Source organism: Castor canadensis, chromosome 8 (genome assembly GCF_047511655.1).
Source record: "Castor canadensis chromosome 8, mCasCan1.hap1v2, whole genome shotgun sequence".
Classification (NCBI taxonomy): Eukaryota; Metazoa; Chordata; class Mammalia; order Rodentia; family Castoridae; genus Castor; species Castor canadensis.
The window spans coordinates 58,355,448-58,372,001 of record NC_133393.1 but is presented as its reverse complement, the minus strand read 5'-3'; the positions used below and the strand labels follow the sequence as shown (position 1 = coordinate 58,372,001).

At 39.3% G+C, this 16,554-nt stretch overlaps 1 protein-coding gene and 1 non-coding gene across 3 annotated transcripts in view; one reads left to right on the top strand and one right to left on the bottom strand.

Annotated features, from left to right (window-relative positions):
* Positions 1–16,554, top strand: part of Far2 (fatty acyl-CoA reductase 2) — a 175,242-nt gene that overhangs the window by 91,182 nt on the left and 67,506 nt on the right. For both annotated transcript variants that reach the window (XM_074083025.1, XM_074083026.1), the window contains exon 2: positions 3,817–4,045. In XM_074083025.1, coding sequence (XP_073939126.1) covers positions 3,857–4,045 — 189 coding nt within the window. In that variant the 5' untranslated portion in view covers positions 3,817–3,856. The remainder of the gene's footprint in view (positions 1–3,816; positions 4,046–16,554) is intronic.
* On the bottom strand, positions 10,787–10,918 carry LOC141410613 (small nucleolar RNA SNORA51). Its single transcript, XR_012435449.1, has one exon. It is a non-coding gene; the product is annotated as a small nucleolar RNA SNORA51 (small nucleolar RNA).

Here is a 16,554-nt window from a genome sequence, read left to right as displayed (position 1 = left end):
GCATATGGAATTGGGATTCTGGGAGTTTTGCATATAAGTTTTAGAGGCCGGGAACTAAGCCATATCTTGAAATTAGAAGTAAGAAAAAGAAAGGAATTGTCTTTGATATTTTGCAGAATTATTTGAACTCATTAGATTTGGGGTCTCAATTGCTCTGCCACATACTTGTGACAATCAGTTAATAAGGGCCAGGTTTATGTTTTGTTTTCCTGTCAAAGCACCCACTACACTACACTCTGTTATGGATTTTGTTGTTTGAGAAGTAACTGGACTCTAGACAGGGCAGACAAATTCCATTATTTGGGGACACAGTGAGCCTTCCTTTGTCACATAAGGAACTCATTAAAGAGAAGGAGGAAGGGAGAAAAGGAGGGAGGAGGGAGAAGGAGAAAAAAGAGAAAGAGTTTTATTAAAGATACCTTACTTGCTGTCTAAAATTATAAATTATATTTTACAAAACAGCATGTGGAACTGTAGTATCTCAGTGGTATGTTTGTACTTCTTAAAAACATGATTCTATTAGAGCATAATATTTCAAGACATCTCAGACAAATGAGATTCCAAGCTCAGTTTTTCATCTGTACTTTCCTGCCAACCATGTCTATTAATGCCTAATATCATATTAAAGGAATAAGCAGCCTAAATATTTTTATATATAAAGAATAGGCAATGTTTATCATCAAGTAGAGTTTCAGTTAGTGAAAATACTTTACTTGGCTCTTTGATTGACTGAATTATAAATTGTCTTCTATTTCCAAAAAGAGGGCATATAAAATACATAAGACTAGGCTAGGGTTGTGATTCAACTGGTAGAATGCCTGCCTCGCAAGTGCAAAGACCTGAGTTCAACCCCCAGTACCACCAAAAACAAAACAAACAAACAAAATACATGAGGAAGGACATTTAAAGTAGATGTCAATAAGTTGGCATACAATAGAGATACCTGCACACCCATGTTTATTGCAGCACTATTCATAATAGACAAGCTATGGAATTAGCTTCAGGCATTCAACAACCATTGAGTAGATAAAGAAAAATATACATAATGGAGTATTATTCAGTCATAAAAAAGAGTGAAGTTATGTCATTTGCAGGAAAATGGATGGAACTGAAGATCATCATGTTGAACAAGATAAACCAAACTCAAAAAGACAGCTATCATATTTTTATCTGTGGAATCTTTACCTAAAATAATGATGATAATAATACATAATTATAAAAGGGGGTTGTTTGGTTGGGGAACCAGAAGGAGAGGGATGGAGGGAATAAGAGGGTAGTACAGGGAGGTATGATCAAGGCACATTATATATGTCTGTGTATGTGTGTGAAAATACCGCAGTGAAACCCACCAAATGCTGTTTAAAAAGAGAGGGAGGTGAGTCAACTCCCTGCATAGCTACCCTTATCTCAACCAGCAAAAACCCTTGGTCCTTCCTATTATTGCTTAACTCTCTCTTCAACAAAATTAGAGATAAAGGCAAAATAGTTTCTTCCTGGTAGCCAGGGAGTTGGGGGGGAGAGGGAAGGGGTGGGAGAAAGGGATAGGGTGGGGGAAAGGGGGGAGAAATGACCCAAACATTGTATGCACATATGAATTAAATAAATAAATAAATAAAAATAAAATTAAGATGTGTTAACAAAAATAAATAAGAGAGGGAGGATGGTTAAGAAAAGTATAATAGAGTTCATCTGATCAAAGTACATTGTATGTGTATGTGGAAATAGCACAATGAAACCCCTTCACACAATTAATTTACACTAATAAAAAAGCAAAACCAGAGAAACTTCTATCATATTCAAACAAAAATGTAAATGTCAAAAGGAAAAGCTAGAAACCATTAAGAGGAAATACATAAAACCAGTGACTACAAAATTAGCCCATAACTGAGTATGGGCTATAGACAACTTACACTTCTAAGGTCTTTCTACATATTAACTCACTCCTTACCATAGCACTACTAAGAGGATACTTTTGTTATCCCCATTTTATTGATGAGGAAGCTGAAGCATAGATTACTAATTTGCCAGAGGTCACATAGCTCATAAGTGTTAAGACCGGGATTTGGTTTCAGACAGTCTTGTTTACAGTTTATGTTATAATTATTTACTTGTATTTATAGCATTATAGTTATCCAGGACATATACATCCTTCCAGACTTGGTGACACCACTTCTCTGAGCTTTAAGGCAAGCAAGGCAAGAATATTTAATACTTTCTCCAAGTGCTAAATTCTTGAGACGTCATTGGATATATTATAATGTAAAAAGCATTACTGTAACATGACAAAACCATCATTAATTACTGTTTGCACAAAGACTAAATGGGTTTTCCTCACATGTTAAGCAGTAACTTGGTGAACACAGGTAATGTGACTTGAAATCCAGATTTCAGTGACAATATCAGTTTCATTTACTTCATGCTGTGCCTAAGGATTTGTAGTCATTTTGTGTATGCGTTTATTTGTCTTTGTGTTGCTGGCCTCCCCTGTTAGTGTGAAAGCATCTGTTTATCTGCAGAACTCAGCTTAGAGTCTGGCATAGTAGGGGCTCAAAATTATTTGTAGAGTAAAATCATGAATGAATGCATTTTGTAAGATCAAGGAGTTCTTTCTGTCCAAGAGTACAGTACCCAAATCCTGAAACATGAATTATAACTCTAGAAAGCCATCGCTGTTGAAGGATTACCTGCAGAGTGATGTTGATCAGAGTTAAGGAGGCAGGATTTGACTTTTTCGTTAGTCTTTTCTTCTTCTTCATAAGCCCTGATGTCAGGACAATCCCTGGCGTTGTTCTGCAGGATCCATCCATACAAGCCCTGTCCAAGCGGAAGTCAAGGACTTGCTGCAGTTGACAGTGAACAGAGAGCACATCAGCAGTATGGTGCAGACCACCGTGCTCCTGCCTCCAGTCAAGTCTTCAATGTTCAAGTTCAACCTGAAGACAAAACACTTGCTGCATTTCTACAGCAGGTGGTGCTTTTCATGGGCAGCCACAGAATCCAAGTGCTGTGTCTAGCTTCCCCACCTAATTTTCTGGATACAGCGACCTTATATAGACTGAGTAGCAAATTACCCCTGAGGCAATTTCAAGGCACCCAAAACCTGTGGTCTGGGCCTCCTTGTTCAACCTCATTTGCCTTCATTTTCTGCAAGGCTCACCCCAGGAGTAGCATATACAAGAGAAAACATCTCTCAACCCATTTTCAGCTTGAGCAAGAGAACAACACATACACTCAGAAATAGCTGGAAGGCAAGAACAGGCAGTTCAAGTAGAACTGGGTTATTTGTTCCAGTATTATCTTTAGATAAATCTACAACTGAAATATTAGTTATATCATCATTGTAAAAATAGCTGATAGCTGTTCTGAGCTTTGATTTCACAGATTGTGGGGTCACTCTTATGCTGTCGGACTTGAAATACCTTTGTCCCAGCCCTTCCATGCCTTCAAGTTTAAGCCCAAGTGTCACCACCTCCAGACACCACCCTGAACCCCTCACCTGTGCTTGCATTGTTCTAACAAGCACCAGGTTACACTGAACAACGACTTTCTGTGTCTGGCTCCTCTATTAGATTGCAAGCAATTCCTTGAAAGCAGGAGCTTTATCTTACTCATTTCTCTCCTACAGTTCCTGGCACAAAGTCAAGAGTCAATAGATACTAGGATGGGTCGTGTTGCCCCAGAGTCATGATGTTCTCATGATATCTAACTTCTTCTTCCAACTTCTGAAACTTCTAGAAACCTAGACACACTTTATGTGTCTTCACATTTTAGAAACTTCTGAGACTATAACCTTTTGTCATTTCTTTTCTTTTTTAGGACCATCTTTCCGGAGCTATAAAAGATAGAAGGAGGAACCATGTCCATGATTGCAGCTTTCTATGGAGGCAAGTCCATTCTCATCACGGGGGCCACAGGATTCCTGGGCAAAGTGCTGATGGAGAAACTGTTTCGTACCAGCCCCAACTTGAAAGTCATTTACATCCTTGTGAGACCCAAGGCTGGCCAAACACTCCAGCAGAGAGTTTTCCAGATTCTCAACAGTAAGGTATGCCTTATGGGGAAAGCCTTGTGTTATGGGCAAGGCCTTAGGACACAGTGACTCCCTATGTGTTCCCTGTAGCCCCAAACTGTAGGGGTAGGGTATGTGTGCACACAGAGAAAGGGAGAAAACCCAAGATAGCGACAAACCACTTATGGGTATCTGTGGTGTTTTCCCAAAAGAGAATAGAGAGTGCTTAGATTCAGTCTAGGGAAGGTGAGGAGACCATCTTGCTCTGAAGAATATTAATAATCAAAATACTAGCACTCCCAGGGTGGCTGCTCCAGACTTAAAATCAGTCACAAGTTTATCTGAACTCTCAGTGTATTTTCTTCTAAACATAAGATGATTTTCCTCCCAGAATTTTGCCTATTCTTCTATTATATTTTATTCTATTTTGCGTGGAACAGATATGATACTAGGAATCTATGCAATAATCCTTTCAGCTGCACAAAGTCTTCATGGTCTGGCTCATATCTGCATAAGTCTGATATTTCTATTATTCCACAAGTTCTTTTAAGGTAAAAATATTGGAAATGAAAGATTATATCTCTGTGAATGTGCGTTTGTGTATTTAAACCTCTCTTCACTCCAAAGGATATATTATGCATATGCTCTCATGTTTTAATTTATAAATTCCAAGGCAGCGTAGGCTTTGTTCTCAAATACATCTGGGTTCAAATTCTGGCTTATTGATTGGTTGTCACTTCAGCTCTTCAGCCCCAGATTCACAGTGTTTAAAATAGAATCCCTTAGTTCCTGAAGGAAAAGCAACTAATAAGAAAATGTACCTGTCTGGTTCATAGTACCCTTTAGGATGTCTAGGGTCACCTCAGCTAGGCAAAAGGAAGATTTGAAGTTTTTTTAATCTCTTCATGTATAAGAATGCTAACATCTAATTAATAGACCCATGTACACCTGCTAGTACAGCACAGTAGAGACTGCCTAGCAACACTGAGGGTCAAGTTTATCTGAGAAACCAGGATAAGATGTCTGTGGACACCATCATCAAGTGAGCTGAAAGTCTCATCTTGAGGCCTACAAAGTTTGGGACAACTCATCCCACTAACATTTCCTGGATACTTAATACAGGAAACTTAATGCAGACTCTATCAAAAGGCTTTTCATGTTTTCCTTACTCTATCTTTACAGCTTGTGAAGTAAGGGTCACTAATATTTTCATTTTACAGTTGGGGAAAACTGATGTCAACAGTGTTACCTTACCAAAGGCCACTGAGCTAGTACAGGGGTATCAGACTTCAGAACACCCAGTCTGACTCCAGGACAGCACTCTTTCTCCTCTCCTGCATAGCCTTCATAATAACGTCTTGCGAATAAGAGCAAAGCCAGGTGTGGAGATGCTTGCATGTGTTCCCTACTACTCGAAGTGATGGTAGACTTGCAGTCTGAGGATAGCCTGGGGAAGGAAAAGACAGGAAACCCTATCTGAAACATAATCGAAGCAGAAAGGACTGGAAGTGGTACAGCAAGGCCCTTTGAAAAACAGTAAGATCAAAAGACTATACCATAAAACCAAAGCCTAGAATAAACTCCCGGGTCCCTCCTCAGATAGCCTTGCTCAGTTACAAGCCCCTGATGGACTTTGTATTCATCGCAGAGTGACATGCAGCCTAGTGGTTTTAAGGCCAGCCGTGGATTTCTAGAGAAATGCTATGGCAGACAGTTCTGTGGTCAGCATAAGTTTTACCCACTGTTCTGTTTGACACTGTATTTGATCACCCAGCAGGATTACTTTTGTTCTGGAAATCTTGATTGTACTATGTATAACATCTGTGAAACGCCTTCAGATCCCCACACCTATTTCTACTATTGGGCTATATTTTGTCAGCTGTTGGCTTTTATAAACAGTGGCTGTCAAGGTGTGGACCAGGATCAACGGCACCACCTAGAAACCACCTGTTCTTATCAGATGCACTTAAGAGCTGGGGCTTCAAAGTCAGACTGACCTGGGTTTGAATCTCAGCACTATCAACTAGCTGAGACTGTGGCAAGATCCATACCTTGCTGAGCCCTGGTTTCCTTATCTGTAAAATGTGGTAATGATGAAACCAGACTTTTAGGCCCACACTGCTGGGCTTCCATATGTCAGGTCTGGCTACTCGCCCCATAGGCCAAATAAGGAGACATGGTAAAGGGCAGAGATATGTTTATTACGTAGCCTGGGACACACTGTGAGAAGAGGCAGAGTAAGCACTCAGCCCATCTTCGGCTGTCTTTGGAGTACAGATAAGAGTCTTAGTTTTGAATAGAGGAAGAATTGGAGCAGGGGGAAAGAGGTATGGATAATTAAACAGTCCTGGTCATAGTGTGGCCTGGATGACCATTATATCAGTTCTGGTTCTGTGAGAGGTTCTGGAGAAGTTGTTATCATTGTCATCACTTGAAGGTGATGGTTCCATGAGATGATTGTTCCTGCTCCAGAGTGCAGCTTCATCATTATAGGTATTTCTCCTCACTTGGGGTAAGGCGGGGAGTTCTGTCCTGCAAGGCTCTGTAGTTCCTTAGGGGTAGTTTTAGTCCCTTGTCATAAAGATACTATGGATCAGTCCTGTCCTTCCTGGATTCCAAAGTGATTGCAAAATGACTACAGAGAGAATGGCTCAGAGCAAAGACAGATATAAAATGGAGGCAGGGATGCCAAGCTTCTCTCCTGCTGCTAGTCATTTCATGGGCCCAAGTCAATGCTTTTCAACAAAAGCAATTTTATCACCTTTCAGAATAATACCTTGCTCACCCAGGGAGTCAGTCAGTTAGTCTCTCTCTCTCTCTCTCTCTCATTCTCTCTCTCTCTCCTCCTCTTCCTCCCCTCCACCAAACTTTTCTGAATTCCAATCCAGTTCTAACTTCATAAGATGTGGCTTTAACCCCATTTATTTACTAAATTATGCTAATTAGAGCTTATTGCATAGATTTTTTTCCATAAAAAAAAATTCTAGAAGAGAAGGAACTACAACTGAATGCAAAGGATTCACATGTTGGTGAGTACAAACTGCAAATAAGTACAGCCAAGGGAAAAAAATGGAGAAAGACTTATTACCTACAGCAGGTAAGGAGAGCTTAGAGTTATTTTCAAAGTATGCCCTCCAACAACAAAGGAAGCTTGGGGATTTTATTCTGGGAATCTGTACATACTCACATGGGAAAGCACTTTGTAGGCAGGGATATTTTCCATCATGCTCAATTCAAGATGGACATTACTGTGCATGCTCAGTTTAAGGTCCTAGTTCAAGAAGAGAAGATGGGTACCTGGAAGACTGCTAGGCACACTTAGCTTCTTTTTCTTTTTTTTTTTTTTCATTTTTCTTTTATTATTCATATGTGCATACAAGGCTTGGTTTATTTCTCCCCCCTGCCCCCACCCCCTCCCTTACCACCCACTCCACCCCCACCCGCTCCCCCCCTCAATACCCAGCAGAAACTATTTTGCCCTTATCTCTAATTTTGTTGTAGAGAGAGTATAAGCAATAATAGGAAGGAACAAGGGGTTTTGCTGGTTGAGATAAGGATAGCTATACAGGGCATTGACTCACATTGATTTCCTGTGCATGGGTGTTACCTTCTAGGTTAATTCTTTTTAATCTAACCTTTTCTCTAGTTCCTGGTCCCCTTTTCCTATTGGCCTCAGTTGCTTTAAGGTATCTGCTTTAGTTTCTCTGCATTAAGGGCAACAAATGCTAGCTAGTTTTTTAGGTGTCTTACCTATCCTCACCCCTCCCTTGTGTGCTCTCGCTTTTATCATGTGCTCATAGTCCAATCCCCTTGTTGTGTTTGCCCTTGATCTAATGTCCACATATGAGGGAGAACATACGATTTTTGGTCTTTTGAGCCAGGCTAACCTCACTCAGAATGATGTTCTCCAATTCCATCCATTTACCAGCGAATGATAACAAAAAGATGCAAGCTGCAACCAAAAGGAAAGAAAATTTAAAGGTATGTTAATACAGGATATGCCGCTAGGGGCGCCTGTCTCACCTAGCTGCTAACAGAAGCTGTTCTACATTAATATATCTAAAAACTTCATTATTTGTAGTAATTCATCACGTCTACATGGCTACTTTGCAGGAAACAAAACAGATCTATCACCTGGCAAGTTGATAAAAACAAGCCATTGGTTATGCACATCCTACTTCCTTGCTATTATGTAGAATCTGATCCTTATAAAGACACTTTCCATAGGAAAAAATACTTGTTTGATTTCGATTCTGGGCATTTCAAAACTAAAAAACCTCCACTCTGCAAATCAGGCATGCTTCAGAATATGAGGATGTTGTTGTTGATTGGCTATAGGTAAAGCTTGTGCAAGTCAAGAATTATCCAACAGGTAGTCACTGACCGCCTGAGAGACAAGTGAATGTTGTCGCTTGTATTCACATTGAAACTGAAAATTCAAAATAAAGACAAGTAAGCTAAGATTCTGTTTTAAATGGGGAAGAAAAACTCTAGATTATGTTAATTTTATGCTATCAAGATTTTTTAAAATGTTAGAGTCAAAATAACACTGTCTCTAAGTGTTTCCACATTGCACAGTATCTCAAATCATTTAGCTGACTCATTCCAATGTTTAAAATTATTTTTCTTCATTTGTTGTCTAGTATGTGATACACAATTCATAGCCATTAGCCACATGTGACTATTTAAATTAATTGCAAGTAAATGAAACTTTAGAATTCAGTTCTGCAGTGACCTTAGTTCAAGTACACAAGAACCATATGTGGCTAGTGGCTATTCATTTTATTGCACAGAGCAAGTATAGAACACTGCATTTAGTGTAGAAAGTTTTTCAGGCAGCATTGAACTAGATGATCATGTTGTAGAATAAGACTGTATCACCATCCAGATTTCCAAGCTACCTGTCATTTTTGTTAATGCTGCTTTTTGAAGTGCCTACTATGTGTTAAGTTTGAAAATGAAATTGCCAAGACAAGTTGGAGAGACAGATGTGAACCACATCATTGTGAAGCCATTTGAATTGCCCAGGCAGAGAAGCGCAAAGGGTATTCATCCAAACAGAAAGAAACACATTTGCAAAATGTATGAATGGTGTGATGTGTTTGGGAAATTCTGGGTGATGTTTTGGGATTAAAGATTAGAAAGTTATACTGAAGCCAGATCCTAAAGACTAACTTAAGTAATTTTGTCAGGATAATTCAGTTGAAAAAAACCAAGTGAAATTTGTATAAAGAGCAAAATATTGGTTATATGATGGAAAAACCCTAGTATGTGAATCTTCTGGCTTTGCCATTTTGTTCTGGCCTTACCCCCTCATGAATGAGATGGTTGTCATGGTACCATATTTTATGCACATATATGGTAATCTTTGGATCAAGATAGGCTGGTCTCCCTGAGGCTGTCTCCCAAGAGTGATGATACTTCTTTCCTAGAAACGCTAAGTACATGCCCCTCACATCTCATCGGCCTGGGTAAAGTTACATGTCCATTTCTGAGCCAATCCCTGTTGGCTGAGGTGTACATATACTGACTTGTTCAGAAACCCCAGATCTGTAAGAGTTACCGTTCAGAGGTAAGATTGCTTGTAGATCAATGAGTCTTTCTCTGGAGTGAAGATGAGGAAATCTACTGCTCGGTGGCTGCTGAAGAAGGGACACCTGTGGGATAACTGAGATACTCGAAAAGAGACAGCAGTGGGCATTAGGAAGTCATAGTATCCTGAGGAGGGTGTGGGCACTGGAGGGAGACAGACCTGAGTTGGTGTCCTCTCTCTCCCACTGAGTGGTGTGACTTTATACCCAAGCCTCAATTTCAAAGTGTAGACACAAATGATCACTGACTTGGCACTAGTATGAGAGGCAAGGGCACTTAGCATGGACCATAGTAAGACATATATGCTCTTCATATTCTCCTTCAAACATGGGAATGAGTTTGCACTCTCCTTTCACAGTATGATGCTCCAATTAAAGGGTTTTTTTTTTGTCTTCTGATAGCTAGATTATTTCTTTGCGTGTAAATAATAATAAAACAGCACTCAAGTGATGCTGATTAGGATGGGAAGGGTAAATATGAAACCCATTATGAGTTTAATTGATTGAGTAATTGTAACCAAAATCATGTAGCTTCCAAAACTGAGAATATTTCTGTCTAGCCCTTTATGGAAGTTTGCCAGCTCCTTGAATAGAAGATCAGAAAAATGCCTCCTGATACAAAACACTTAAACTTGTTGGGTAAACATGGTATTACAAAATAATGTTAATGCATAGCTGAGCTAAAAGGAAAATAAGCAAATTTCAGAAGTTCAAAAATAAGAAGAAACTAGAGAGAGCAAATATGGCCCATATTTATTGAGAGCCAAGTATGTGCCAAGCACTTTGCTCTGTGCCAGAGAACAGGGGAGAGGAGATAGTGACTAAAACAGACTCAGAGATTGACCTCATAGATCCTAGTCCAGTGAAGTCATCAAGGTTTTATAATAAATAAATATATGATTTGATATTTTGAAAAGTACTGTGAAGGAAAGTAACAAAATGCTTTAATAAAGAATATTAAACAGGACTTACGTTAAAATCGTGTATCCAGAAGCCTCAGAGATGGTACCATTGATGTTCAGACAGAGTTTAGTATATTCAAGAAAGTAGAAAAGGGAGATTGTGACTTTAGTGTACTTAATGTGTGGGGACATCCCAAAGAGTACCCATTTCTTAAAAATTTGAGATAGTATGATTAGAAGAAAATTAGACTACATGAAATACTTTCCTTTTTTTTCCTTCCACCCCATGTCTCCCCATTCACAATACAGACCAAGCACAGGACCTGAGCTGAAGTGTATGTGGGGTAGGTTTACTTTACCTGCTCTTTCTAGACAGTCAGTATAAGAACACAGTCTGTGGTAAGCACCAGGAGGTTAATACTTTCACTTTTAAATGCAGTGTTGCAAACAATATGAAAGTATGTCATTTTCTTTAAGTAAAAGCATAGGCTTTGTTTCCTATGCTTCTATTTGAGAAGTATGTTTTGTATGTTTCTCATGAGTCAAAATTTTATAGAAGTATAATTAGTGCCTTCATTACAAAACTAGAAATGAGGAGAAAAGCAGAAATTTCCATATTTCAATCTTTTGAACATTTTGATGATGTAATAATTATTCACCCTTAATATACTCATTTGAACATATTTTCAATAGTTTTGTTACAGTGGCATAGTTCTTTTGAGGCAAAAGACAGATATTTAATGACAAAAACATATTTTTATTCTGAGATTGAATTGAGAACCCATGTAAAGGAATACTTATTAAAAGATGGGTAGGTAAAACTGATTGCTTACAGAAGGCTAACTTTGTATGCTGGACTGATGTGATGAAGAGTATCTTGCAAGAATTGGATGAAAAGGATTAACATGCATCTACTACTAGAAGACATCTGTTGAACTAAGCATTCAGGATTCAGCAAATGACTGCTGATTGCAGTTTTCTTGGTTTTAAAATATCATCAAACTCTAGGTTCATTATCTCTGAACTGGAGATAACCAATTGATGAGTGTGTTTTGGATTAGTCAGAGCAAAAGTTGATTATTTTAATTTTACATTAATAAAATCCATAGAGAAATCCCACTTTGTCTTTGCCACTTATATGTCAGCTTGCGTCTCTCTGACCCTTAAGTAAGGATTGTTTTACATCCCCCCCAATTCAGTCTTTTCCAAGATTGTTGAGAATCATAAGTGGTTAGTTTTTCATGGTCACCTCTGCTTTTGTTTGGAGTGAATTAATTCTGTTTTGCTTACAGATCATCTTCCATTCCACATGGGCCCAAACCTTGATCCAGACCACACCAACACCTTTTTCTTCTATTTCATAAAATAGAATCAAAAAACAAAAATAGAAAACCCTTTCATAGAACTAACAGTCACTGCCTTTTCCTCCAAGTGGTTATTCAGTGCTCCATTGTAGCGAGCTTTCTCATGAGCTCTTGTGCTACCGACCTAACTGGGGGGAACTGGAGATGCAGAAATGACAAATGAGAGAAGACAGACATGCAGAAAGTTGGGGCCAGGTGTGCTGGGCGCTCAGATGGAGACGCACAGCAGCCTCATTGCTTCTTTTCTCTATTAACTTTTCTTTTACTTTGCTTCTTTTCTCTATTCTTTAAAACCTTGCTTCTAAAGTCTTCTTTCTATTGTTTAAAACCTCACTTTAAGTCTTTCTATTCTATTCTTTAAAGTCTCTTTCTTTAGACTCACACTATCTCATGTTTTCTTTAGCATAATTGTTGCGGGAATCTCAAGCTGAGCTACAGGACACTGAGGCAGTTTAGCAGGAACCAACATTTTATTGTACCAGCACAGACCCAGTGGACTCATTTCCAAAGGGTTAGCCCTGAGAACAAAGGTGTCTCACCTTATATGCCCTTGCAAGCAGGTTACAGAAGCAAAAAGCAAAGCTCAACCCACTTGTGGCTGCATGTGACTTCATTGGCTATTTAATTTTCTCAGTGCTGTGTGACCTTCTTCATGTTTTAATTCTTTAAGTTTTATCTCTCTCCTTTTCCATCCCTTCCTCCCTGCCTCATCATCAGAACACATACTGTCTGTTTCTCTTCTGGCTCTTCTCCCTGCTACATCATTCACCCCTTTGATGCTCAGACCCAGCTAGGGGCAAAGAGCATCATCTTGATTTAGAGGTTTGTATTTTCATAGCATCATTACATGTGTGGCTGTTTTTCTTTTTATAGTGGCTTCTATAAGACTGCAATGCCAGGGGAACCAGGCAGGGTAATATTAAGCATATTTCCAGGATAAAGCCTATTGTCCCTATCAGGGTTTTGAAACCGCCTAAGGCAAAGAACCATCTCCAAACAGGTCATTGGGAGTCCATCTTCCCCAAGTCTGGACGGGGACACAGGCAAGCTTTTTCATTTTATCTGTTTAATTTTTTTTTATCATCAATCGATAAGCAGCAGTTGCCTAAGTTAAACTTTTTTACAAACTTCTCCCTCAGCAAGCAAATAGTCTAAAGCCAAACATTCTTGATAGACGGCATTGCACATCTTAGTGCTTTGTTTTGCCAACAAATTGAGAGCTCTTGTAGTTTTATTAGTTATAATTTTAACAACAGCCTGCAGCCTGATGATGTGCTTGAGTATATATAGGGGTGTGATAGCCCCAGGACTTGTCTTCTGCCCAAGTTGCAGGACCATAGTACTGGCTGATTTGCTCAGGAGGCCATTCGTCATCTTTCCAATTGCCAATTTGTAAGGCATCCCGCTTTTGTCTACTTAATCTTTCTTTATGTATGGGGACTCCCAGTTTTTTTACCTTGTCTGAGGGGAAGCAAGGAAAAGGATGCTCTGATTGAGCCTAGCATGTATAACCCAAACCACCTGCTAGGTAGCACCGTATAAGCTTGCTTTGTACAGATCCAATACAGTCCCCTGAGCGCTTGCCAATTGATGTGTGCAGTAAGATTGTTCCATGCTTTCTGGAGACTAGAAAAGTTGGCCAGTGGGTGGGGCTGGGGTTTTGTGTGGTGTGGAGCTCCCCACCGTTGGGTCTCTTGGGCAGTGTAATTCCCAATGATGGAAGTCTGTAGGAGCCAGACACTTTTTCTGTGTTTTGGGAAAGCAGTTTCATTAAAAGGCTCCTGTGGGTCCAGTTCCCTTGCTTCCCAAGGCCAATGGTCTCTCATGTTGGTCCCCCCCATAAACATAGCACAAAATGTCATTCGGTGTCAGTGAGAGGAACAAGTTTTAAGTTTTTACAGAGATGGAAAATTCAATCCTCATTTTCTCATAAAAGGAGTGAAAAACTTGGTATGAGGAACTCTTATGGGTAACGGTTACTACTTTGAGGTGCTCAGAGTCCCAGGGCCAAGGCCCTTTTCATCTATCATTATACTAATTACATGTCCCCATGACTAATCAGATGGCTTAAGTACAGTGAAATTTACAGGATTACAGGTACCAGGAGTGAAGTTTGGGGCAGCTGTCCCCTTGTGAAAGAGGGCTGCGTGTTTTGTCCTTTCCCATGTAGCCCATGAAACACACTCCAATAAGGGCATTAATAAGAACTTACATCATCACATGGCAAAGAGTTATCTCTCCTGCACATATACTTATCATTTGACATATAGACTCTTTTTCAAGCTAGACCCATATGGCCACAGCCTATACCTCCACATCCACCTTGGTCTATGACTGCACATGCATCAAAGAACATAGACACTGAAGTAACAGATACAAACAAGCAGTGATAAAACATTACAGTGAAATAACTGGTGTGGAAAACAGTCCCTTTGTCTCACTGGAGAGTTGATTCCTCAAGCTTCAGCCATGCATAGATTAGTCAGCTTCCTGGAGTGACTAGAGCAGGGCTATCGTCCCACCATTCTTGGTCCTCTATTGTTTCATGGGAAGTGGAGTCCTGCCGAGGGAGGGCGTTCAGTTTCCGGAGGATGATCATACATGGTGAGGCTGAATTAGGGATGCACTCCCAATCAAGAGAAGCTTACTTGACTCAAGATTACCCCTTGAATTCAAGGAGTAATCTCTGCTACTTTAACTGTACTGGGAATAGACAAGATGACAACAAAAGGGACCCTCTAATGGGATTTTAATGGTTGGACATTTTATTCTTTTACTCCAACAGTATCTTTTGGTTTTTTGGGTTTTTTTAACTGAGTAGAATTACCATGGCAACAATGTATTGTCAATATATATGTCCAAGAAAATGCATTGTTTTAAAAAAAGTTAAAACCACCATCTTTAAGTATTGAAGGACATGTTTAGAGCCAGTAAAAATAGTTATTTTTTTGTATTTAAGTAGAAGACTCTATCTAAAAATATAAATTTGTATCTGGCTTTAATGCCAGATACCCATACATGCCACTTCCTCAATCCTCTCAGCCTTGGTTATTTTTGAGAGGTATGGCATGACTGACTCCATTTGAACTCTGATGGCATTCCCCCTTGTCTCCAGACTGTTTGTCTCTGAGCAGTCTCTTTTGAAGATTTGTTTCCTATCCAAGTACTAATCAGGCCCAACCCTGCTTAGCTTCTGAGACCAGATGAGATTGGGCAGTTTAGGGTAGCATGGCCATAGACTGAATATCTTTCTTGATTGGTCATTTTCTTTCTTCATTGTGAGGATTTGTTCTTCCCTGGATTTTGGTTGGTTGGTTGGTTTTGGCCTGACATCAGGGGGGAAATACTAAGCAGATCAGGTGGGAGTCAATGCCAACTAGAGCCTTTTGGCCAAATTTAAGCAACAAACAGGCTTAGATGGAGTAGCCCTTAGGCAATGGGCTTTTAAAACAAAATCCAATAAAAGCAGATGTCTAAAAAGCTAACCTAGTTCACACATAAGCACTTATTAGAGTAATTTTTTATGGACTTAATTGTAAATGTCCCAGAAGGATCAGAACTGTAATGACAGGACTGGAAGTGTGGCTCAAGCAGTAAAGAGCCTGCTTTGCAAGTGTGAAGCTGTGAGTTTAAACTCCAGTCCACCAAAATATAAACAAATAAATAAATAAAACAGAACAGTTTTATTTTTTTAATAAAAAATAAAAAAAACTTAAAAGAGCCATGGATAAAATTTTGATGGACAATTTAACAACTAACAGAAAAGTATATCAGTACTACTAACTTTTTGTTACTGTGTTTATCTAAATATTTTGTATTTTAGAAGGCTTGATATACTTGAAAAACATAAATATATTTAGTATAAGGAACCAGCAATAGCATCATAGCTCTATAGAGGTTATATATACATATTAGTTTAGTTGTTGTTCTTGAAGTAAAACCTTAGATTTTTTATCAGTTGAGGGGGAAAAGACAGTTTTAGTAAACCCAAATAGCCCAGACACATATAGAGTACTGAGTGTATTACAATCACCCAAGACAACAGTTGTTTAACCATGAGGTCATCTAGAAAATTTTAAATAAACTGTTAGAAAATAAGAGGCATGAAAGAGGAGAGAGATGGCTGAAACACCAGTACAGGGTTTATTGTTTAGGCAGGAGCCCTGTGGAGGGGGACCCCAGCAAGAGAGCTAGATCCCATTGCCATAAATAGACTTGGGCTAGATATAGGGGGCTAGTGGAAAAGTACCAGGAAGGTCACTAAGGGATACTATTGCTGGGCAACCTAAAAAGATAAGTTGTAGTTAGGTCACTTCTGCCCATCTGTCCTTGGCATCCATCTGGGGAGATAAAGGTTAACAATTGTCTCTTTATCAGTTTTTGGGGATGAGTGGGAGTTTCTAGTAAATCATCTGCAAGGGGGGAGGGAGTCCAGTCCTAACATGACTGTCCTCATTGTTAACCCCAACATAAACCAACTCTTAAGTGAACATGACTCAGTTACCTTAGTAGTTAAAATCCTGACAAAAATCACGAGAGAACACAAGTAAATATGGGGATTAAGTGTAGCGTTAGGAAACCTAATGGCCAAGAACCTAATGACCCAGATATTGATAAGGGATCATATCCCAGATTGGTGGCATTAACAAATGGCTCATGACATCCAGCAGAATTCCACCAACCTGTAG